Source organism: Oxyura jamaicensis, chromosome 12 (assembly GCF_011077185.1).
Source record: "Oxyura jamaicensis isolate SHBP4307 breed ruddy duck chromosome 12, BPBGC_Ojam_1.0, whole genome shotgun sequence".
NCBI lineage: Eukaryota > Metazoa > Chordata > Aves > Anseriformes > Anatidae > Oxyura > Oxyura jamaicensis.
Window position 1 is genome coordinate 9,933,600 of NC_048904.1, and position 23,184 is coordinate 9,956,783.

Below are 23,184 nucleotides of genomic sequence, written 5' to 3' on the forward strand. Positions count from 1 at the left end.
GTGAGAGAGAGCTGGTAACACAGGATTCCCTCTCTTACTACGTGTATACACATATTCACACACGCGCACAGCTGCCATCCACTACATGCGCTTTATTTTTATAAGTAATTGTGTGTGTGCACATGTATGACCCCCCCGCCCTCCTCCGGGGTGCATACAAGTACTCCTGTACGTATCGCAATATCTAGGCTGTCTGTGTGTGTGTGTACATCTGTATTTATATGGGGGAGAGCTGCTCTCACAAGCACTGTCTTTATATACACGCACACTTTTATACATAACCCCAAAGACTGTTCATGCCTGCATTTTGCTGTATCGCCCCAGATGCCTAGAGAGAGGGCTGCTTATACACACAGCTCCGTGCATGTACACAGCTGTCCTGAGGGCTCACCTACTCTACCTATAACCTATCTGTGTGCACAGCTACGTGCTGCATGGACAGCTGCTCACACAGACGGCATTCTCTCGATTTTTCTATGTATGCATATGTGTATTCACTCGGTGTGTGTGTGCCTGTGTACACATAGACTTGCAGATGAGGGAAGGGAACCTAACCCCTCTCTCTCAGCACACACATATATAACGAGTGAGAAAGAGACGGCTCACACACAAGCAGTGTTCCCTCTCACTTTCTCTCCATATGAGAGTTCACAGAGCTAGCCCCGTATTCTCCACACGTATTTTAAGTATTTACTTAGCTATGTAACGCTGTGTCTGTATTTGCTACCTCTCACCCCCCCCCCATGTGTACATATAAATCTGTGTGTACCTCTTCGTATTGAAATAATTTATAGAGAAATAGAAATAAACATAAATAAAATAAACAGAAATAAATTCTGCATGAGGGTAGCCATACTGAGATATATATATTTAATCTCTTTGTATATAATTACAAAAAAACCACCAACTATGCTCTGCGTGTTTGTCGGTAAGCCCGCAGCCCCCCTCCGCGTGTTTGTGTCTGCGTAGCTCAGCAAATAAACGGGTGCCCACAGCTACACCACGCTGTGCTCTGCGGCACTCGGGCTGTGTCCGTGTACGTGTGCCTGGCCAAACGCACACAGATGTGCCCCCGCGGACCTGCCGGCTTGTCCGTGCCCTGCTTCCTCGAGCTCTCAGGCTCTCCGAGTGTGCACAGCCCTACACGCGCACGCTACGGTCTGTGTAATTTATTGGTAAGTGGGAGTCATACACAAGCATTCAGCTAGCACCCGTTCTGCACAGCTATATGGCTGTGAAAGTGTTCACGTGCCTCTGCGCCCGCATCCCCCCATGCACCTGGGGGCTGCGGTCGGGGGGCTGCAGGCAGGGGGCTGGCGGCGGGGGGCTGGCAGGGGGGGGCTGGCGGCCGTTTGGGGCCGCAGGTGCACGGGGCCGGGTCTGGCTCCCAGCCAAGGCACGGGCTGAGCCCTCCCACCCTGGCATCGCAGCTTGGCCTTTGTGCTGGCAGCGAGGGAGGCAGCCTCGTACCCAGGATGGGGGGCGGCCGCTCTTTGCTTCGACGATGCCCCCACGCACGGTGTCAATGCCATCGTGAAGCTGGTGCCTGGCTGAACCCAGCTGCCCTCTGCAAAGCCCCCCGGGGAAAAAAGGGGCCGCTGGCACCCACCGCCTGGCTGCGAGCCCCACGTTGCCCCAGCATCGCGCCGTGCTGCGAGTGGAAGGCGCTGGGGGCTGACATTGCTCACTGCGCTTGGTGCTGGCTGTGGTGGCAGCACTTCTGCCCCATTTCTGCCCCTGAGGGCAGCAGGGTGAGTGAGGCTCTGGGGGCGAGGACCTGCTGTGCAAGAGGCAGCTGCTGCCCCTCGCTCCCCGCAGCCGGGCTGAGCAGGAGGCTGCCCGTGGTGACAGGGTCCTCGCTCCTCCCAGCCCCCTGACGTTGCGATGGATGGGAAGGGATGGAAGGGTGGTGTTTTTCAAAAAGCTCGAATGAATGTTAAAACCACATCAAAGCAAATTCAAAATAATTGTCGTCTTGCACGCGCCTCCTGCATGGAAGGGCTGGCGCTCTCCTGCTCCCAGCAGGGTGTTCCTCGGGTCTCCCCTTCCCACCCTGGCGAACAGCAAGCCCAGAGCCATCCCCCTGCATCAGCCCGACGCCCCCTCCTCCTCCCGGGTGGGTTCTCCTCTGCCGTTTGCTCAGCACAAGTCGCTGCTGCACACATCACGGTGCCTGTCATCAGGCAAAAAGGTCAGCGCAGGAGTAAAAGCCATGAGGCCGTGCTGATGCTTTAAGAGTCTGAGCAGAGAAGTGGCTCGCCCTCAACGTGCTGCACCCTGCAGGGACAATCAGACCAGGCAGTATCCGCATCCCTGGGCTCCTTCAGACCATGGTGAGGGCTCCATCCTGCAGGAGCATCTCTGCCAGCATCAGTTTCTCCATGTGTAACAGCAGGGCAAGCTCAGAGCACCCCTTCCCAAGCCACTCGCCTCCTGTACTGCTTTCTGTAATCTTGTGTGCATACGTATCACATTCCCACCTCCAAACCGGCTGGTCTGTAGGTGGCATATCAAATCCTCCCCTTTAGCATCCGTAACATCCTGTGGCTAGGAGCACTGCAGCTGACCTACCTCTGTGGAGCTCTGTTTGCTTTGTGCAGCTGCCTGTTTGATGAGATAGAGATTAAACAGTGTACAGGGCTCTTCCAGAGCTGCAGCGCGCAGCCCTTCTCTTGCTACAGCCTGCCCCTTGGCTCCAGCACCCAAGGCCCAAGCAGCAGGCTGTACGTGCAGAACATTCCCTTCCCCAAAACATCACGGTGTAGTTACTGCTCCCACCTCCCTCAGCCTTTCTCCCTGCTAAAACTGTATGGAAAACAAATGCAGAGCAATGCTTTCAGTGGAGAGGAGCAGAAAGCTAGAGCCTTTCAAGGAGGTGCAGAGAGGAAAGTGGCCCCACCAGGACACAGCACTACCGCAGCATAGCTGTTTGAAATGGACGTGGACAGCAAAAGCCCAGTCAAGCAAGAGAAAAGTGTACAAGGATGAAGCCATAAAGTGGGATACAGAGCACAAAAACTGTTAAAAGGCTCTTGAAATAACTGGCCTAATTTCTCTACGCTTTGTTTTCCACTTCGCTGCAGGCACAGCAGTGGTGAGCTAGGCACTGCTGAGTGCAAGCAGAGGGGCATGGCCAGGCACTGGGAATTAAAGGCCTAAGCTTGACTGAACTGTACCAAGGAGGGGTCCTTCGCTGCCCCTGGGGCTGCTGCTAGCCTTGGCATCGCAGCTGCTGGCTGCATTCTCCCCCCCCCCCCCCAAATCTGTTCTTTAAAGGTGAGGTTCCTGCCATCCTGCAGTGGTTCAGCACGAGAGCCAGCGTTCAGTCCCCTCTGCTGGTGCTGCCTTGGGGTGAGCTGTGACCATACCAGGGTGACAAACACCAGAGGCTTTGCTAGAGCAGAGCCCCTGTAGGCAGCCTGCTGCTCCTGCACGAAGCCCTCTAGCTGTAGCAGGTAGCAGTCAGCTGCTCCCCACACCTTGTGGCATGAGGAGCTTTAGCAGTACTGCTCTCCTTCCTCCCCCCCCTCCCCCCAAGGGTTTTTGCATGCCCAGGACAGGGATGTGGGGCTGTGCCAATACAGGAAGGACCAGATGCAGCACAGTTCCTGCCACTGCAAGCACGTCCAAGAAAAACAGAGGGGTGTTTGCCCTTCCACTATTTCTAGTGTCACCCCAGCAAGCAGCACCTGCCAACCCCACTCTTAAGAAGCTACATAGAAGGTACAGAGATCACAGCAAGGAAAAAACACAAACAGCCCTTGATGTGCAGGCATGAGCTTGCTAAAAGGGTCACTAAACAGGGGAAAGGAAGTATGTTAGTGCAGGGAAAAAAAAGAGAGTCAGAAACAGGAGTAAACAAGGAGGTTTGTTCTTGTTAAGTTTATTGGCATCATGTTTGTCTCTTTACATAAGAGCTCAGCCTACGTACTAGAATGTAGACCTCTGGAAAACAGGTAGAAGGGCTCCATTTAAGCAAGCTACAAACGCAAGAACAAATACCAGGAAGAAAGGAAGAGAGGAAAGGGACTAGATTGCCAAGTTTTCCCATACCAAAAAATCCAGATTAGCTGTCAGTAAGAAGAAAGGGAAGGTTCGTAGTCCAGGTAATTCATTGAGAAACAGCTACCACAACCCAGGTGGGAGAGGCGCTCCTTCCACAGCACAAAGAGCCACTGGAACACCTCAGCTCTGGCTCCTTCTCATATTCGCTCCAGGATGTTAGGAGTTAAGCAGTAGGGGAGGTGAACAAATGAGGTCATTTCATAGCTGTATTTAATTTCAAATCCAATAATCCAGTGTGCATATCAATGCTGTTATGCAAATCGGAGAATTTAGATACAAGGAAGCCAGACAGATTTTCCAGAAGATGAAGCCTCTTGGCCTCAAAACAAGAAGGCTTATGTAGTTCATCTCTACTGTACAGAATACTGCCTCTATCTGGACTCTGTGTTGCTAGCACACCACAGTTCACAAGTGTCCTCCTCACTTTCTACACAATCTGTGTTTCAGTACTTGACCATGTAATTCAGGAATTTTACACTAATTTATACATTTTTAATTGGTTGCATATATTAACATGTACTATAAGATTTTTCCTAAAGAAGCATTACATAATACATGGATACTGTAAAAAGATCTGATTAGTTAAAAGTAACAAGCATTAACAGAGATACATACAAAACTCAACCTAGTTGGACTGAGTGCTGAGCTTGCAATGAACTATAGGTAATCAGCCTTTCCAGTTGCAGCCTTCACAGGGGAAAACACAAGACAGTTAAAAATGTATGTAACTTGTTACACAGATTACCTGTAAACAGTTTCTCTCCGTTGGACACCTGGAATTAGATTCAGTTCCAAACATACGTAAGAGTTTCCATTTTAAACTAAGAGAAAGGTCTGTTACCATGAAGTGTGATGTGGATGGTGCAGGGATGTGAGCTCTGAAGTGCTGGACTCTCAGATGCTCGTGGGAGATGGGTGGATTTTGGCAGCTGGAGATGGATTTTTTTTTTAATTTTGTTTTTAAACACAGAAGAGGGGCTGTGTGTTTGAAGGCCTAAGTGTGATATTTGTTTGTGAAGGACTGTGCTCAACCCCTCCCTCTTCCCTCAGCAGCTGCAGCTCTCCGCAGAAGCCTTCACTCGGTCATTCTTGTCTAGTTTGATGGGTTCAGGGAATTCATTGTAAAGCTCCACTTCGGTTTCCTAGCGGGAAGGAAGGGAGGAAAGGGAAGAGTTAGCGCCGCAGCTCTACAGCCAGCCCCTAGCATGCACGGGGCCATTCTCAGCTGGGGAAAGCTGTGGGAGAGCCCAAACCTCCCCGGCTGCCCACACTGGCTGAACTCGAGAGGCAGAGCCAGCACCAGCAGAGGGCACCCACCAGCCCCCATCCTACCTGTTTAAGTGCATTTCGTGCAATCGTCTGGAAAGCTTGTTCCACATTAATGGCCTCCTTGGCACTGGTTTCAAAGTAGGGGATGTTGTTTTTACTGTAGCACCAGGCTTGCGCCCGTTTTGTGGTGACCTGGGTGGACAGAGAGCAGCATCACCACCTTCAGCCTGACAGAGGGGGGCTTTGTTTCCAGGTCAAAGCCAGAGACACCCCTAGTATCCAACCTGATCTAGGACAAGGGTTCTAGTCTCAGAGTTATAGCCTTGATACAGAGCTGTTCCACACACCCAAGAGTGCCAGATCTAGAAGCAGAGCAAGGGTCGAGCAGCTTTTCCACAAGCTTGAGCCTGTCATAGGAAGGTCAGCTCCTGCTGGAGCACAGGAGACAGCTGCCTGCCACCAGGCACGCTGAGCCCCGTGGCAAGGACTGTGCCCATGGACGATGAGACCACAGGGCACGGACTGCTCAGGCATCCTCAGCACAGGGACTTGCTCCCACAGTGGTTACTCAGCAGTACCAGAGGAGAATCACATCTTCTTGAATCTACCTGGGGAGCTGCTGCAGGCTCTCTACTGCTGGGCAGAAGCATGTTATGCACAGGGGTTCAAACCCCTCCAGGTAGGCAGGAACAACCTGGAGAAACTCTTCACCAAGTGCCATGCAGCAGAGCCACACATGCACCTCCCGCTCCTGTTTCTCAGGTAACCCTCACATGTTCCTACAACGTCTCCCACTCCAGCAATTTCTTAAAAGGAGGCTAGCAAGTCACAGTACTCACTTGTCTGTTTTCTAGGTCAATCTTGTTTCCCAGCACAACAAAAGGAAAGTTCTCAGGATCCCTTGGACTGGCCTGAATGAGGAATTCATCCCTCCAGCTGTCTAGGGTTTTGAATGTGTTGGGGGCCGTGACGTCGAACACCAGCACACAGCAGTCTGCTCCCCTGTAGAAGGCAACTCCCAGAGACTGAAACCGTTCTTGTCCTGCTGTATCCCATATCTGCAGCAAAAGACAGGGTAGATAAGCCAGCTCTGCTCCAAGACAGTCAGACCACAACGAGGGCATTCATTTCAAGACCCACTAGGCATTTAGAGCCCCTGCCTCTCCAGAGAGAAGGAACACCTAAAGGTTTGGGATCTTCTGTAGGAATCATACCCTTCTAAAAGCAGAGATAACTAACCATTTGCATGGCCAGCCTGATCAGTGGGTCACTGTTTGGACAATGAAGACTTGACAGACAAGACTTAGGGACTGGGGCAGACAGGGATCTGCCTGCAGCACTGGGGTACAGTGGGGTACCAGCACAGCCCAAACTCTCCTCTGCTGGCTACAACAGGGCTTTTGCTGCCTTGCTGTCAGCCTCAGCATGGGGAGATGAAAAGTGCTGGATACTAGACATCCACAGGCTGGCAGGTTAACACTACACCCACGGGAATCAGGGTGGCATGAGTATGGCCTAAAGAGCCCTTTTCCAGCCCCTCCCAGTTCCTGATGGCTAGGGAAGTGCACCTTTCTAGCAAGAGAAAGTACACTGACAGGAACAGATGCTGGTCTTTAAACTGGGCATTGGCAAACCCTTAGCTGAGCCCAGGCAAGCTGCTCTTTAATTTCCCTTGCCAAGCCCTTGTACAGATTTGTAGATAAGCCCAGCGGCAGCAGCTCAGTGCAAGCAGGATTCACACCCCATACGCTGCCCTGGGCTACCCTGGAGCAGATGCTTCCACACAAGCATGGTCTCAACACTCCTCACAGCAGGAGCTGCTCCTTACCTGCATTGTCACTAGCCTGTCATCCACCATGACTTCTTTTGTCAGGAAGTCCGCACCTATCGTAGCCTTGTACTGGTTACTGAATTTCTTGTTCACATACTGGTTCATGAGCGATGTCTTTCCCACCCTGTACAGAAAGACAAAAAGACTAGGTAGGCTGCTTCTACAACAGAGCTCGCATTAATCACTCTGAACAACACACCCCTCTGCCCTTTGCCTTCCATCAGAGCCTCCTGGCCAAAAGGGGGAAGTCAGGGGAAACACAAGGAGGGGCTTTCACAGCAGCAGGTGCTGGGGCCATGTAAGAATTTGAAGAATTAAGGTCTTGAGAAACCCTGCTTCCCCATCAGCAATCTGATCATTGGTAAGAAGTATGAATTGTATCATCAGGGCAACTTTGGTAGGTGAAGCGCCCTACCCAGGGATGAAACCCATCAAAAATAATCAGCCTTGGTAGAAGGAGCTGGAGGAACAGGGCAGTCTCAGCATGGTAACAGCTGACACACAAATCTGCCAGGGGCCCAGAGGTGGAGATCCTCCTGAGAACCAGCTTAGAGGGTTCACTTGCACTCTGTGGCTGAGCAGCACTCCCTGATCAACAACTTGCTGGGCACAGTGGTATAAATAAGCCTGATGTCAGGGGAGCAGGTTACAGCCAGCACAGCAAACCCATCACCTGTACCAGAGGAGCAGCCTCCTTGCTCAAGGGAACAGGACAGAGCCTTACTTCAAGGGGCTGGCTCTACCCAGATCAGATAGAAGCTAAGCAGGTGGCTCAGTGTAAGTTTCATCTCTAACAGAGGTAAAATTTTAAGTCACCCAAAATTGCTTATCAGTTTTATTAGTTTTATTTTCTAATAAAGTTAAATGCTTATTTTAACACCATGATGATCCTCCTTGTAGAGAGGCTATCCAGTTCTGCTCCCAGAGTAGCCTGCCTTCATTTCTCCTGTTCAATACTGGGGAAGGACTTCAAGATATTAAATTGTGGGGATACATTCAGGACAGAGGGTTGTGACATGTGCTTAAAGCCATAAGGTAACACCACCATGCACAATGGCAGAAGCCTCTCCTCCCAGCACTGCTGCCTTCCTACCGTACACCCAGACTCCCACTGGTCAGAACACTGCTCCAGCAGGATGCAGATTGACAGCTGAAAGGCTCCCCCACTTACCCGGAGTCTCCAAGGATGATGACTTTCAGTAACACTTTCTTCCTAGAAGTCATCTTTTAAACTAGAAAGGAAGAACAATCCCATCAGACTCCATTGGCACATCACTCCTCAAGGCAGGAAGCAGCAAGCTCGGAGGCTGGGCAGCCAGACTCCCAGCAAGAAACCAGCAACCGGCAGAGCCCCACACTCCTGAAGCTGGACTTGTGGATTCAAGGCTTCACTTGAGCAGTAACCAGGCGTTTGCCCACTTCATTGGCAAGGCCATGTCAGACCAGTAATGGCTCCTTTACTGGTTGCTGTTAAGCTGCCACATACTTGTCCTTCACAGTACCAAGTTGATTTCAGACCCTTATTTCGGACCCAATTCCCAGGATGTTCTCTGGGTATGCTAGCTGAGGCCATCTCCCTCTGGCTTGCTGGAGGCAGGGCAGTAAGCTCAAAAACAAGCTAATTCTTACATGTGCTATTATCAGAGTATTATGAGAGATGGGAGCAGAGATGTCAGATGTGTACTGCATTCAAGCTTTATTTATGCTCAGTAGTCTCCTAGTAGGAAAACAGGGTTCCTCCAACGTTAGGGTTCAGCAGCAGCTGTGCTCGGTGAGGGTGTTGAGTCCCTAGAACACGCTGCAGGTGAGGTGGTCACAGCACAACCACATAGGCCAGCCAGAAGGCTGAAGCACGAGGCACATGGCTACCAGAACGTGGGGTTTCTCAGAGAGCATACAAAGCAAACTGCTGCCACCTCACCTCCAGCAGAAGGTGGGGTAAAACCAGTAACAAGCCTCTAACATTCAGCCTGCTGCTCTGCTAGAGCATGAGCTGCATCCTGCCATCACACCACACGGGCAAGTGGCTCTGAACTTGCCACTAATGGTCCATCCAATTAGCAAGAGTGAGAGTTGAGCTCCAGCGACTCACTGTTACTTGTCCCCAGGTCTCCCTCAGATCTGGGAAGCTACCGCAGGCCCCAAAACACTCCTGGATGCTTTAGTACAGCAAAAACAAGAATGAAGCCTCGCTGTCAGGAGCTGAGCGTGACTGCAGTCCAGCATGCCCTTCTACCACAAGGTCCTTCTCCCCACCTACAGGGAAGGCATGGGACAAAGGGGACAAAGCATTCTCTTAGTTGCTCAGGCTTGATCAGATCCCAGATCCCAGTCTGGTACCTCCTGGCTTTCCCTAGGGAGCTCTGCAGGCTCTCTACAGATAAAGAAGCCAGAAGGTGGTTACAGCTGTGCTACTTTGAATGCAAAGACCTTTGACACAGGCTCTGTGTTCTAATCCCTTAAATAGGGACTTGGTGTGGCAGGATGAGTGTTAGGGTAGCCAACTCACATTCATTCTACTACACAACTCCTACTCTTCGGGAGCTATTCCTGACTTTCACAGCTAAGGAGGCCTCTGCTTTGACAACAGCACAGATAGAGGCATCTGAGCAGCTTGGTCCTATGCATTTCCGGGGATATGCAAGAGCCTAGAGAGAGAACTGCAGCCTGCTCCATCCCACTGATGGGGGAAGCAACATGCTCCAAGCTGTAAAAGCTTCCTGTTAGAAAAGGATCTGGCTGCACAAAGGCTTGATCATCAAGCTTTGAGTGTTAGAGGACACTAACACTCCAATGTTAGAGGAAATGGCAGCCCTAACCGTCTCAGCCCTTACCATCAGGGAAGGCTGCAGGCCTCCTGCTGCTGGTACGGGCAGTGGTGCGCTTACAGCTCCGCCCTGATGGACTGCACCCACCTCAAGCACCACTGACATGCCTGGGTGTGGAACTGTTTGGAAGGTAACAGCCAAAGGCTGTTGTGTGACCAGCAGTGGCAGGCCATGCAGACTGCACACGCTGTCTTTAGGTGGAGGTTAATGGATGCCAGAGAGCCTGCACGGGCCCATTACCCCACGTAGTAACACCTCTCCTCTCCAAGGCTGTCTACGCTGTGCAGGACTGCGTTGCTTAAGGGCCCGGCTGACAGCCCAGCTACCTCGGCCACCAAAGCTGAAGGTTGCCAGACAAGCCCAGTGTGTAGTCCAGCTCCTGCTCTTGCACAGAACCCCCCTCCAGCTCACCCCATCGATAGCAGCCCATGTAAACTCCTCCAGGCAGACAGCACCTCCTGTGTTTTCAGAGCCTGTAGCACAAGCAACGCTTGTGCTAGCCAAGCCAGAGACTCCTGCAGCACAGTTGGCCCAGATGGAGTAAGAAAAGCAAGCAGAGCTCTGAAACCACTTCAAGATACTACGCACAGTGAGCCGTCATGGAAAACATCTGCACAGGTTCAAGCCCAGGGTGAGAGTCACCTGTTTTCCTCGAGACAGAGGGTAAACAACTCACCCCGAGGTGGCTGTGCCAAAACCCAGCATGTACTGCTTCTATTTTTCCTCCGAGTGTTTTTAGTGTTGCTTGCCATCAGCTGCTGCAGCTCCCTGCCTCCTGGTATTCAAAGCAGCTTTAGACAAGCTGGCATTAGTTCCCCTGCTCAGGGAGGGATTTGCAGGGCCCTGAATTGCAACACTCAGTCACAGGGGAGCCTCAGTGCCCAGATCCAACGTGGCCTGAAGTTCCATGAATCAAGGGGAAACTGCTCTGTCAAGTCTCATTACCTGGGAAGCAGCCCAGCTGAGGAAGGAAGCTGAATCAGACCTGACACTGCCTGCTTGTCATAGTTTGCTGGCCACCCACCAGTGTGAAGGGCCATTACTGCCCAACAAACACCTCAGGTGAGGCTCACAGCTTCCACCCCAGGTGATGCAACGGATGTGAGCCACAGCACCACCGGGCTGCTCAGCTCAGTGCCTGCTTTGGGACATGAGACAGCACGAGGAGCTCGGCTCTGCTGCAGACCAGCAGTGCCCAGCTTCCCCACCCCATCCTGCTAAGCCTGCCCAACACTTTTTAAGCCTAGACTGTTGAAGGACCAAGCCCTCTTCTTAATCTTCTCATCATAGGTAGAAACAGACCCACCACCAAGTTACTTCTTGCCACTACAGGAAGAAACCACATCTCCGAGAGCCTTCCTACAGAAGAAAACCCTTCTAGTTTAAGGAGCATCAAGTTGCTCTCTACAGCACTGCTTTCGCTGTTTCCCTGATCCTTATCACGTCCTGCATGGCTGAGCAGGTCTCCAACACCAGCCCCAGCCTTAGAGCAGCTATTTGTGCTAAACAGAGCTTTGACTCATCCCAGCAAGATCTGAGATCCAGATGGATTGAAGAAACCCCATCATTTTACCTGGGGTTTCTGATGAAGCAAGCCAAAAGGTCAAACTACTCCAAGAACAGGACACCGTAACTCTAACGTTCTTTCCAGCCACAATTCCTTTAAAGAGGCTGGAGTGCTGGAAGCAAAAGATACAGGACCTTCAGCCCCCGATCTTCCAGTCAGAGGATGCTTCCACACACTGCAGGTCAGGGAAGCCCAGAGCTGCCTCAGCTGACTGTGGTTACAGTGCCATTGCTGTGTCAGTACAGCAGGGCACACAACCGACCCCAGGCCAGGTTCAGCATTCAAGGATTTGCTTGCCTGGAGCCAGAGGCAATTTGTGATTGCTCACGTGGTAACACGGGCTGCTTTTCACATCGCACAGCGTTGAGTAGACAGGCTCATCACTGCCTTGTGCCCCAGAAACAGCGCCCACATTCCTGCTCTAAGCTACGTAGATCTCATTTCTGATGAGCACTGCTAGTACGAGACGAAGGGAGACTCAGCATACGGCTTCAGAAAACAGACGAGGCAGGTTTGAATACCTGAAGCTGTGAGCTCACATGAGAAGTTTCTCCAGACACACCTGCAAGAAACACTGAGTTACTGAGTCAGTGGGCTGCGCAGGGCTCCCCCTGCTCCTGCACAGAGCAAGCTCAGCATAAACATCACCAGTCTTGATCTCTGCCAAGTCAGTGGTATCTAAGTCTCAGACTATTTTGCACTATATATGCAGCTTGTCTTGCTTTATGGTATGATTATTCTTGCAGCATCCTGCAAGAGTCATGCAAGCCCTTAAGATGGCAGTGTGTGAGCTCACATGGGGCTCCCATCCAGTCCCAGGAGCATTTCTGAGCAAACACTTCCTCTTCAGAGAAATCTCAAAGAAAAACCTGCTTGCTAAGATTTGATCCGAGACACCAGTTTTGTTTTTACACCGTGCAGGAGAGAAGTCACCTGCATGACTGCTCACAACAACCTCCAGCACACCCATCCAGCCCTGCGCAGGAGCTGTCAGAGGCCTCCTGGCAGAGACCAGTCAGCATCATTCTTCCTCCTGGCCTGACTGGTGCCAAAGGAATGACACAGCTGCCTCTAGCACAGCAGGAGTCCTCCTGCTCAGTTTTTAATGCCTGCCCCTCTAAAAAAGCAAGACACTGGCAGCATGGTGACCCTCAGGAGATGAAGCCTGGTATAGCACACTTGTTCCTGGTAACATTATTACCTGGCCTGCTGGAGCAGCACGGGAGAATCCCTCACATCCAACCCGCACGTGTTACTGGCTTGGCTCAAGAATCAAGAACTGTCCAGTGAAGCTCTCTGGCACCAGTTGTTCAGATGCAAAGAAAGTCCGTGCCAAACCTAATTAGACTTCCCTCGTTGCTTCAAAGGCCATGACAATTGTCCTTTCTTCTGCTCTATTAATGCAGCTGGTTTAACTCAAAGCAGAGATGGATGGTTAAGGGTTCCTTAGAGGCATTCACATGCGTCGAGTGACAGTGCAGGCACTTCAATATTAATTAGCTTGGTACAAGCAAAGAACAGCAGGAGCTTGCACTGGTGGCCCACCAGATCTCAGGTTATACTTAACAGCATGATCCTGTCCCAGGCCTGCTGCTGCTGAAGGTGCTCAGGAGCAGCGGTGGCACAGAAGTAGCTTTGGGCAGGGGAGGACGCTCACCTCCATGGAAGGAAGACAACAGCTCCCTGCACAACAGCACGCTGCCTTCCAAGCTGCTGGAGCAGGCTGTACTGTTACAGCTTTGCTATTAAACAGTGCAAATCACAACCTTAACTAAAGCAAAGCAACCCTAAGCAGAAGCTAGAAGAACTGGGACATTTGATCAGAATTTGTCTGCTCCTACATCTACCAGCCTGCCACCTGCACCTTGCACTAGAAACCAGCAGAGCTGGAGCAAGGCTGCTGGACCACACTGCTCGCCTCGTGTCCTCTGCCAGGGACATCTAATGCTAGACAGACAAGGGGCAAAGCAGTAGGTGAGCATCGAGCAGGACTAACCTCACAGCACCTGGAAATAGAGTTCCACTCTTTCCCTTCCCCAGGGCATCACAGGACCTTCAGCAAAAGGCCACACCATAGGTAAGTCAATCTGGAACAGGCAGTACCCCACGAAGGTACGGGTACCCCAACGGGCTCACCACACTGACCAGGCTGTGCAGAGGAGGAGCCATCCCTGAGTGCTGGAAAAGCCTTCTTGAAAGAAAGCTGAGTCCTGGAGTGCAGGATAAGTGTCCTGAAAAGCAGCTCCATACATTCCTGACACAGAAACACTACCTCTGCTCACTCTTTTCTCACATGGGGGAGGCTGCAAAGCATTAAGTCTCTGTACTACACTAAGGAGTTATTTTTATTCCCTCTCCCAATGGTTCTGCATTTCTTCAAGGAGGCTGAAGCTCAGAAAATTATTCAGGACCAGCTCAGCTTGAACCAGTTTCTTCCCAGAAGCGGGAAGCTCCCCGGGATGTTTGGCACCTCAGGAGGCCATGCCCACTCAGACCCCCATCCCCTGAGGTGAGATGCTCCCTGAGTGTTTATCCAGCTCTTACAGGGCCAAGCACAGCAGCCTGGCACAGATGAGCTGTCCCCTGCTCACGCTGAGCCCTGCTGGGACTTACCACGAGCGGGCATTAGTTTGTTCCAGTTCAGCCCCACCAAAAGCACAAGGCCAAGGTGGGGCAGGCAGCCTGCGGCTGATAGTAGCGACCAGGGTCGCAGCTGGCTTGTAGAGAGCTCAAGTGGCCCACACACCCTCGGTCCTGAGGGTCTCCGCTTGCACTGGGGCTCAGGTGGGAGCTGAACAAGCTGTATCAATAGGGTTTAACGGAAGCTTGGTTCTACCACTTGGTCACGCAGATACTGCAGTGTCTGCTAGCGCAGGGCTGCAGGTGACAGCAGGAGCAGTTCCACACGCTGATGTCCCCTGGTGTCAGGTAGGCAGCCTCCAACAACTCACTGCGTTCACTGGGGTGACAGAGCCATAAGCTGGTACTTTTATAAGGCCACGGCTTAAGAGATGCCGAGCTGTCTTCAAGGAAGGAGCTAGAAACAAGCCTCTCACTCCTGTGGCAGTTACCAAGCTGGTGTTTTCCTTACAAAGGGGAGCTCTGTAAGTGGAAGAAGTGCCAGCAGCCTCACGCTGAGGACTGATGCAGAAGCACAGGAGGTTTTTACCAGCGGGCTGAGGCCACACAGGCAGGCCACTACCCTCCTCTGCCCCCATGATGAGTCTACCAAGAGCTCAGCTTCCACGGCTGAGCAAGAGAACTGACCGAGAGAACCCATTGAGAAAAACCCCACATTTAGTGGGGACACGTGCTGGCTCTGTGCCCAAGCAGCAGTCAGGAACACCTTGCCATTCAGGTAGACGGCTCGCAAGAACCTCTTTAAACAGGCTGCCATTTAGGTGACAGCCTCCTATGGAAGGAGATCAGTGGGCTACCACAGCCCGTACAGCCAGCAGTGCTCGCAGGCCCCACCAACCACCACAAAGCAGCCAAAGTGAAGCCCACAGCAAAAGCAGCTGGTGAGATATCGCTGTGACAGCTCCCCGGAAGGGTACACTCTGCTTGCTGCTGTATCAGTAGCATCTCAGAGCTGCTTCCCACCTCCTTCCTCCCCACACGTTTGTGTTGCTGTTCAAACCAACACATTCCCTCCTGGTGCCTGGCCAAGAGCTCAAGCACAGCTCCTCGCTCCCTGCTCAGGAGAAGCAGCTAGGCTGCCTGCTGCACCTCCGTCAGGAGCAGGCTCCTGTCCACTTGGTGCCTTTCCCAGCCAGTCCTGGGAGACAGGAATTACCTCTTTAAGGAGCCGGGAGCCCCAGCTCCAATTTATTTTCTGATACCTTGTTTAAAACATCACATGGCAAGCTGTCAGGTGTGGGTATGCTGCAGTGATTCCTGCCCCTGAGAATCAGAAGCTTCACCTTTGTGAAGGAAGCCACAGCTCCACACGCTGCCTAGCACACTGACACAGCTGGGATCAAAACAATCTTAGAACACGTTTCAGGAACCCACAGGAACTCGCTTTTTAGACTACAGCTGTCTGCAGTAAGTTCCCCTCATTTTGAGGGTGGAGCTGCAGCCTCCAGCACAGCTGCTCTAGTACCAAGCTGAAGCAGCAGCCAGCCCCAGCTCCCTTCACCGGCTGCTTCAGGGGGAGCACCAAACTGGGGCAAGAAGCTACCTGGCCTGGTCTGCGAGCTAGCCACTGGATGGGTATGATGCCTGCACACGCTCTGCAGCCTACTCCTAAGTAACAGGCTAAGACAGCTCCGTGCTGAAGACAGAACGATGGCGACACAGCTTGGGGAAACACCCGGGAAACCTAGCTAAAATAGAAGAGCCTGGGAACAGCCATGAGCAGGACATGCTTGTGGGGCGATCAAACAAGTGCCAGAGACAGTGCACAAGATTCTCCTTTCACTGGCAATAAGGTCTGAGCTCACTTACACACGGACATACCCTCACTGCCCAGCTCCAGAGGCAGCAGGCCTCCCCCCAGCTATGCACAAGGGCTCCAAGGGCTCCTCAGAAGAGGACACATCAGCTGCCAGCTTGGTCAGAGGGTCAGGACGACGCAGGGAGGCAGAAGCAATGCCACTTGTGCTGGTAGTAGCGATGCCTGCAGAGGAAGCACAGGGCTTGCACGAGAAGGGGTCGGCCCTCCCCGAGCAGGGTCCCAGCTCAGGCACGGCTCCGCTAGGGCAGAGCACAGCATTCCTGGGAGGCACCGATGCACATGATTAGTCAGGCTCACAGCCCGAGCTCTCAAAGCCAAGTTCTCCAGTCCAAGCCTCACTGATTCACAGCCCTGTTACACCTCCCGGCACTTCTCCAGATGGGAGCTGTTCCGTGCCTGCGCAGTGTCTGGGTGTGAGATCTGGAACCAAAGAAGTTTGTTGCTCCAGAGCTGCCGCTGAGCTGTGGCTGCCCTAGAAGAGGCCAAACAAGGTAGGACTAGCCCCCACCTCCACAACCCAGGAGTGCAGCACAGAAACTGATCTCTGATGGTTTAGGTATCTCCTCTGTAGCAGGTATCACGTTGATCTGATTACATGGTTAGAAAGTGGGAGCTAAACAGGCACAAATTTGCTTACAGAACCAAGGCAGATGTCTCCCCACGTTTAGTCAGACCTCCTGTGTGGTTAGGAGCAGCAGCAAAGGTCTGACAGCCACAGGAAGACTTCGCCTAGGCTGCTGCTCAGCCTGAGACATCAGCTGCACACGCAGGGGTCTCCAGGTGAGAGAAGCCCTGAGCCAGAGGAAGGGAGCACGCAGCATTCCCAGCGATGAAGGCAGCCTTCCCAGATGGATCATGCTGCTCCTCAGCAGCCTGAGGATGATCACCCTCACCTCCAGAGCAAGGAGCAGGTATTTTGAAACGATGGCTGTGCACAGGGCAGGATGCAGAAGGCCTCTTGGGAGCCAACAGCACGGCACCAGGTCCGGGACACCCAGGCATAGAAGGGGGCTGCTGGAGGAGCAGTCCTCAGGCTAAGTGAAGACAGCCCTGTGAGAAAGCTGCACCCAACAACTTCACTGAGAGCCGTTTCCAGGCATGAAGCTGTAGCCCACCTCACCTGGAGCTCCTCCAGAAGGTGAAGGTCCCTTGTGCTGCAGGTATCTGTCTCCCAGGAGCAGGCAATCACATAGAGCCCTAACAGGCTGAGAGCAAGCACCTGAAGATCTTCAGCTGCCCTCCTTCTGCAGGCTCAAGGTACTTGTCACTCAGGGATCTTGCTGTGCCCTTTCCTTCCAGGGAGAAGCAGCCCCCCATGAGTCCTTCAGGATTTCAGGTAGTTCCCAGTCAACGCTGCTCCCCCCCGGGGACCGGGCTGTTACAAGAGCAGGCATGCTTGCTTTAACTCCCCTCCCCCTTTATCAGAGCAAGCTCAACTTCCCCTATTCTGCCCTGGGGGAGACAATCTCAGGATGTGGGAGGAGAGTTGAGCACATTTGCTGGCTGCTGGGAGACACCAGGCAGCAAGCCATGTGTCTTGACTAAGGGCCTTGCCTACGCAGAGCGGTTCAGCTCTACCAGCACAGGTCCACGTTGCCATGCCTCTATCAGAACAGGCTCCTCGGTGGAGCCCTGCCAAAGCGAGCGAGGCACATCTCATACAAGAGAACCACGGTGCCCATACAGCCCGGTCCTTACGGCCACGGCTGCCGGCACACAGCCACCTAGCCAGGAGAGCCAAACAGGTTCCAGCAGCCCCTACGCAAACAGGGACAGCCCAGCACCGTTCCCACACCAGGGAGAGGCACGCTGCTGGGTTTGAAGCTTCCCATCAGAAGCTAAGCCTGAGCAAGTCACAACTGCAGGATGGCCAGGCCAGCGAGGAGCAGTGATGTTGTGAGGTCTTCACTCCTCCCAGCAGCATTTGTCAAGCACTCAGATTAACTTCTGGTTTTGTCTCCAGCTCGCTGAGATTTTACACATTCCTGTCGTGCTTTCAGTTTTAGAAACACAAACAGGAGGTGTTAGATAACCTTTGCAATGGCAAGCAAGGCGCAGCTCTGAGACCTTGCCAGTGGTAAACAAGCCTCATTTATCTACTCCTGCCTGGTAGTCTTCCCAGTTCCTAGAAAATGGGCAGGAAACAAGTGACTGAGGGGAGGCTTCACAGGTTCAGGCCTTTGAGTCTGAAACAGCCTCAGAAGGGCTGCTGGACCCCATACAAATATTGGCTCTCCTTCAGCACCAGGAGCCCGGTAGGAGAGAGGGAAAAGCTGACGGGAGATCCAAACCATGCCAGGCAGATGTGGAGAAACACAGAGCCTTACTCCTGAGCAGCTGTTGCATGTCTCTGCTCTCAGGACCAAGCCTGCTCCTGGAGGTGCCTTCCTCCAGAGACCGCAATCTAAGAACTGAGCCTGGAGCAGCGCGCACAGCCCCGATCCTGCACATGCCCCGCACCTCTTGCTGTGCTACCAGGGTTGGCAGAGCAGGAAGGACGAGTATTTCAGTCCCAGTCGGCGAGGGCAGCAGGCAGCTCACCGCGACAGCTGAGTCAGGACCTAGCAAGGAATTTCTGGAGACTTGCTTTCAGGCTTGTTCTTCACACACTAGTGCCTCTTGCACAGCTCCTGCAGCAACAGTTTGCCAGATCACTTCTTTATCTTCCACCGAGGACCGGAACAGCCTGACTGAAGTGACCTGCACGGCATGACGAGTGCAGTGCTGGTGAACTGCATCTCCTCCAAGGGGAGGATGAGAGCTGGAGATACCTCGCTTAGTCGCAGCTGTCTCGCTGCTGATGCTTGAGACAATGTTATCGCCATGCCAGATCGCAGCTCAGATACCATTATGCATCTGGGAGCCAAGAGGAGGAGATACCTAGAGCCAAGTGACTCAGTCCACTTGAAGGAGATGAGCACAAAGCAGGTTACAGCTCAAGAAGATGCTGCTGCCCAGCACAGGCCATGGGTTCCACACAGACTCATCGCCGGGCAGAGCCAGCAGTCGAGGTCCAGGCACTCCAGCCACCAGCCCCTGAAGGCACACCCCAGCTACCTGCCTTCACCCTCACCCACCCCCTCACTGGCCCAGCTAGCCGGCCAAGTGACCCAAGCTACAGCACAGACTCCAGAGAAATGCTGCTTTCCTTCAGCAACAACATAAAGCTCCACTCCATTTCTTTTCAGAATTTCTGCTTGAAACTCAAGCGAGTACAGTTAGATGTAAGTCACCTCACGGTGACATTTTTAGTAGTTAAGGATGGGCAGGAGAGCAAAGCACTCCTGCATCGAGTGCCTTTAAACTGTACAAACAGGGCTCTGCCACAAGTTTACACTTCAATCCATCTCAAACAGCACACCCCTCCCGAAGTCACACCGCCCCCGAGAGCGGCCACGGCCTCAAGAACAGGTTTCCTAGTGCGGGAGGCCAAGGCTCTCCGAGCTCAGCTGCAAACCACCACGCTCCCGCGGCCCTGACGAGCCCCTTTCCCTGTCACCGACCATGAGTTAGCAGCAGCGGTGCTGACACAGCTTCCCTCACGCACGGAGCGCTGGCTGCTGGCACCCAGGAGGAGGAGCGGTCTCGAGGAGCGGCGCTGGCAGCAGCAATGACATCAGCGCTGCTGAGCGCAGCCGAGCGCAGGACGCGGCGGCACGCCAAGGGCCGGAGCAACAAGCACGCCACGAGCCAAGGAGCAGCCATGTGATACGGGGGTACCCCTGCACCGCCTGCTATTTCTGAGCGGCACGAGTGGAGTCGCTGACCTTGGGAGCCCATCTGGGAGTTTTAGTTGAATCGTATTTAAAAGGAAGTAAGCCCTTCAGTAAAGCACAGCTGGAATGCGCTCTGCTGTCACTCAGCTTGCTCCCCGTGCCCGATCCAGTTTGCGGTGCACGGCCCAGGTTTGTCGGGCTGCACAGCCCAGGTTTGGGTGGCTACCGAGGAACACAAGCCTCTTACCCTCAGCCCAGTGTCACAACCCAGCCGTCGGAAGGCAGGCTGTTACACAGCAGCTACAGGAGACCGCTTCAGAAGGCTGCGGGGGGAAGCCAACGCAACTCCAACTCAAGCAATTAAACTGCAATTATCAGAACAATGCTGCGTGAGGAAGTATTTCGGTATCAGGGATGCTGGACTGCTGTCAGGCACGCAGCGCACAAGGCACAGGCATGCTAGTGCCCAGCCAAACTCAGCACAGATTCCTTCCCACCTGGACCCCTTTACACTGAGGCAAGAAGCCCCAAGCCCCCTACAGCTCTGCAGGGGATCTCAGCACCAGCAGGCGCTAGCAGCGAGGGCTGCGGAGGGGTTCAGGTCACAGCAGAGGAGCCCGCAAGACATTAGGGAACAACAGCATGCAACATGAGAGAGTCCTGTGCCTATCAAGTGATCAGTTTGCTTCAGTGACTGAAAACACTCGTTATTCTAACAGGCTGGACAGCAGCAAGCGTGTGATCCCAGACACCCAGCAGCGCGTTCAGTTCATGCAAACGTCCCGGTGCCCCGTTCCGCAGCCTTCGTTCCTAACCCTGGGCTTGCCAGGCACCGATCTCAGGATGAAGCATTTCAAAGTGCATCCTAATCAAGCACAGGCAGTTTTGTTTACAGCCAAAATGTAAAGTTCTGCATAAACTAGTCTCATTTTCACAGAGAAGTCAGACAAAATCCCATACATGTCGGAGACAAAGCTATAAATAGTTTTGCACAGATGGTTTGATACTAATTGTCGTGTCTCCTCAAGGACAAGCCTCACCAGAGATCTGCTCTGACAGGTAACTCTCATGACCTTCGAGTCAGGAGCCTCAGAGCAGGAGCCTTAAGAAGATGCCTCAGAAATTCGATCTGATAACCCTCCTGTCCCCAGGCACTCATTTTGGGTAGCAAAGCAAGGAAAACATCTTCTGCATGTGGATACAGGAGAGAGCCTATAGCAGAGCTGGTACGATTTTCACTTCCAGGTTACAATGTGGATGGTTCCTTGACTGCCTGGGCTGCTCTGTGTAGCCTCTGATCCACCGGATTTGGCAGAAAGGCAAAGATGCCTGCAGTGTAGGCACCACAACAGCTATTTAGGCCCCTTTTTATTTTAAGGTACAAGTCTTACCCTGCCTGTAGGGTATTTCAGGACATGGGCCACCACGTGACACCACAAGCAAGAGGAAAGTCTAACAGCAGCAGCAGCATGAAAAATATAACCACTCTTTCAGGCTGTATCAGTTAAAAGCAAGAAACTGCTACTGGATTTTAAGTTTCCCCTATTAAGGGGTCAAATTATCCCCACCTTACAGCTTTTCTACCCCAGGAGTATTAACCCAAGGGCACACGGAAGGAAGGGCAGCCCTGAAAGCAGCAGTCTCAGGGCTACTTTGACTCAGGCTGGGCATGGTGGGTCTGCTCCCAGCTCACAGAGAGCAGGTCATGTGTTCAGTCAGCTGTTGGAAGTCACAAGGGGGGGGGGGGGACAAGTATACTTGTTCTTCCTGAATAAGTATGGCGATGAAGCCCTGATTATTAAACAAGAAATATTCAAATGACTCCACCCACTGCAACCTCAAATACAGCTGCTGAGAACAGAGTACATTCACTCAGGCAGCCCAGCCCTGCTGGAAGCACAGCAAGGCTGCAGCCTCTCTCCTAGGCTCCTGGTAGCACCACAGCTCGACACAGAACAGCCACAAGCTGGTTTAAACCATGGCCAGCCAGGCGCTGCTCCCAGCTGGCTAGGTACTGCTCCCCCTAACAGGGAACTTCACCCCAGCCCAAGGCCCACACCAGCAGCTCAGTCCTAGGCACAGGCCGGAGGTGGCAGGTGCTGGGAGTTTTAAAGCTTCAAATTAGCAGTTATCAAACAGAGGACTGATTGCTTACAGTGGGGAGGACTTTGTTCTGTCATGTGTTTTCAGTTTACATATACTGAGCTGATACACAGCCCAACAGCTCCGCTTATCTGCAGGTGTTTTTAGTTTTCAGGAAAACAGCACTGGGAATTCCAGCTCTGTCTCAAAGATTTCGGAGTCACTGGGCAGCACATACTTGTGTAGATGCTGAGGGTAACTCTCTTATTGCGGATTAAGGTGTTATTTTTTGGCAGTTTTACTACTAACAGAATTCCACTATTTACAGGAAAGAAAGCACAGTTACCTTAAACACTACGATCAGGCACTTCCACATTTATTACCCTCCACATGCCTGGAGATTAATAACATACCTATCACTGAATTCACCTTGTTACCCACTCACAGCCAGAAGCACTCCTGCCATCCCCTCTCAGGATTGACTCAGGCTTCACACACGCTGAGAGCCCCTTTCGCAATAACTGCCAGCCTTCCAGCCGCCTGTTTTGCCCCACTAACCGCTCCGAGGGCTGCCCGCTCACCCTACAAGCAGCCCCCAGCGCCCACCCCCAGCAGCTCCGCACCCCCCGGCCCCCAGCACCCCCTCCCCGAGCCCAGCACCCCGCGGCCCCCAGCACCCCCGGGCCTGTCCCCGCCCCCCCCATGGGCGGCCCCAACATACCCCTAACAACGCCCCCCACACACCAGGTCCTTCCCACCCCCCTCCGCGGAGCAGAGGCTCCCCCCGAGGCCTCACCAAAGGCGCCAGGCCCCAGCACCGCCGCCCCCCGGCGCCCACCCCCGGGGCTCCCCCGGTTTCTTTGTTCCCGGGGAAGCGCCGGGCCCGGCTCCCAGGGGCGCCACCAGCCTGTCCCCCCCCTCCCCGCCCCTGCCCTCCCCTCCCCACAGGCCGGGCCCAGGCGGAGGCAGCACAAAGGCCGCGCCCGCCCCCCCCCCACCCCCCCGGTGGGAGCCCCGGTACCTCCCTCACAGCCGCCGGGAGAGGCCCGAGAGGCTCCCCCCCGGTCTTCCCCCGTCCTCCCCGATCCCCCCTCACCGCGGTGCGTGTGGTGCCCGAGCCGCCGCGGCGCCCGCCCTCAGCCTCGCTGCCGCCCGCCGCTCGCCTCGCTCGGCTTTAATGGGCCCCGCCGCCTCCCCGCTTTCACTTCCGCCTCCCCCTCCGGTAACTTCCGGTCACGGGGCCCGCCCGCCGCCCATGACGTCAGCACGCCGCCCGGTAGGCGGTGGGAGGGGGCGGGGGGAAGAAGGGCGAGGAGGAGGGTGGTGGCCGCGCGTCACGTGACCGCGGGCCGCCGCCATCTTGTGGT

At 53.6% G+C, this 23,184-nt stretch overlaps 1 protein-coding gene across 1 annotated transcript; it reads right to left on the minus strand.

Moving 5' to 3' along the window:
* Nucleotides 1–3,863: 3,863 nt before the first annotated feature.
* On the minus strand, nt 3,864–23,055 carry RAB7A (RAB7A, member RAS oncogene family). The gene is made up of 6 exons (XM_035337724.1): nt 22,914–23,055; nt 8,337–8,397; nt 7,163–7,289; nt 6,174–6,392; nt 5,398–5,526; nt 3,864–5,207 (listed from the first exon to the last, which is right to left on the minus strand). Exons 2-6 carry the CDS (start codon nt 8,387–8,389, stop codon nt 5,112–5,114), a joined length of 624 nt encoding a protein of 207 aa, XP_035193615.1. The 5' UTR covers nt 8,390–8,397; nt 22,914–23,055; the 3' UTR covers nt 3,864–5,111.
* Nucleotides 23,056–23,184: the final 129 nt, after the last annotated feature.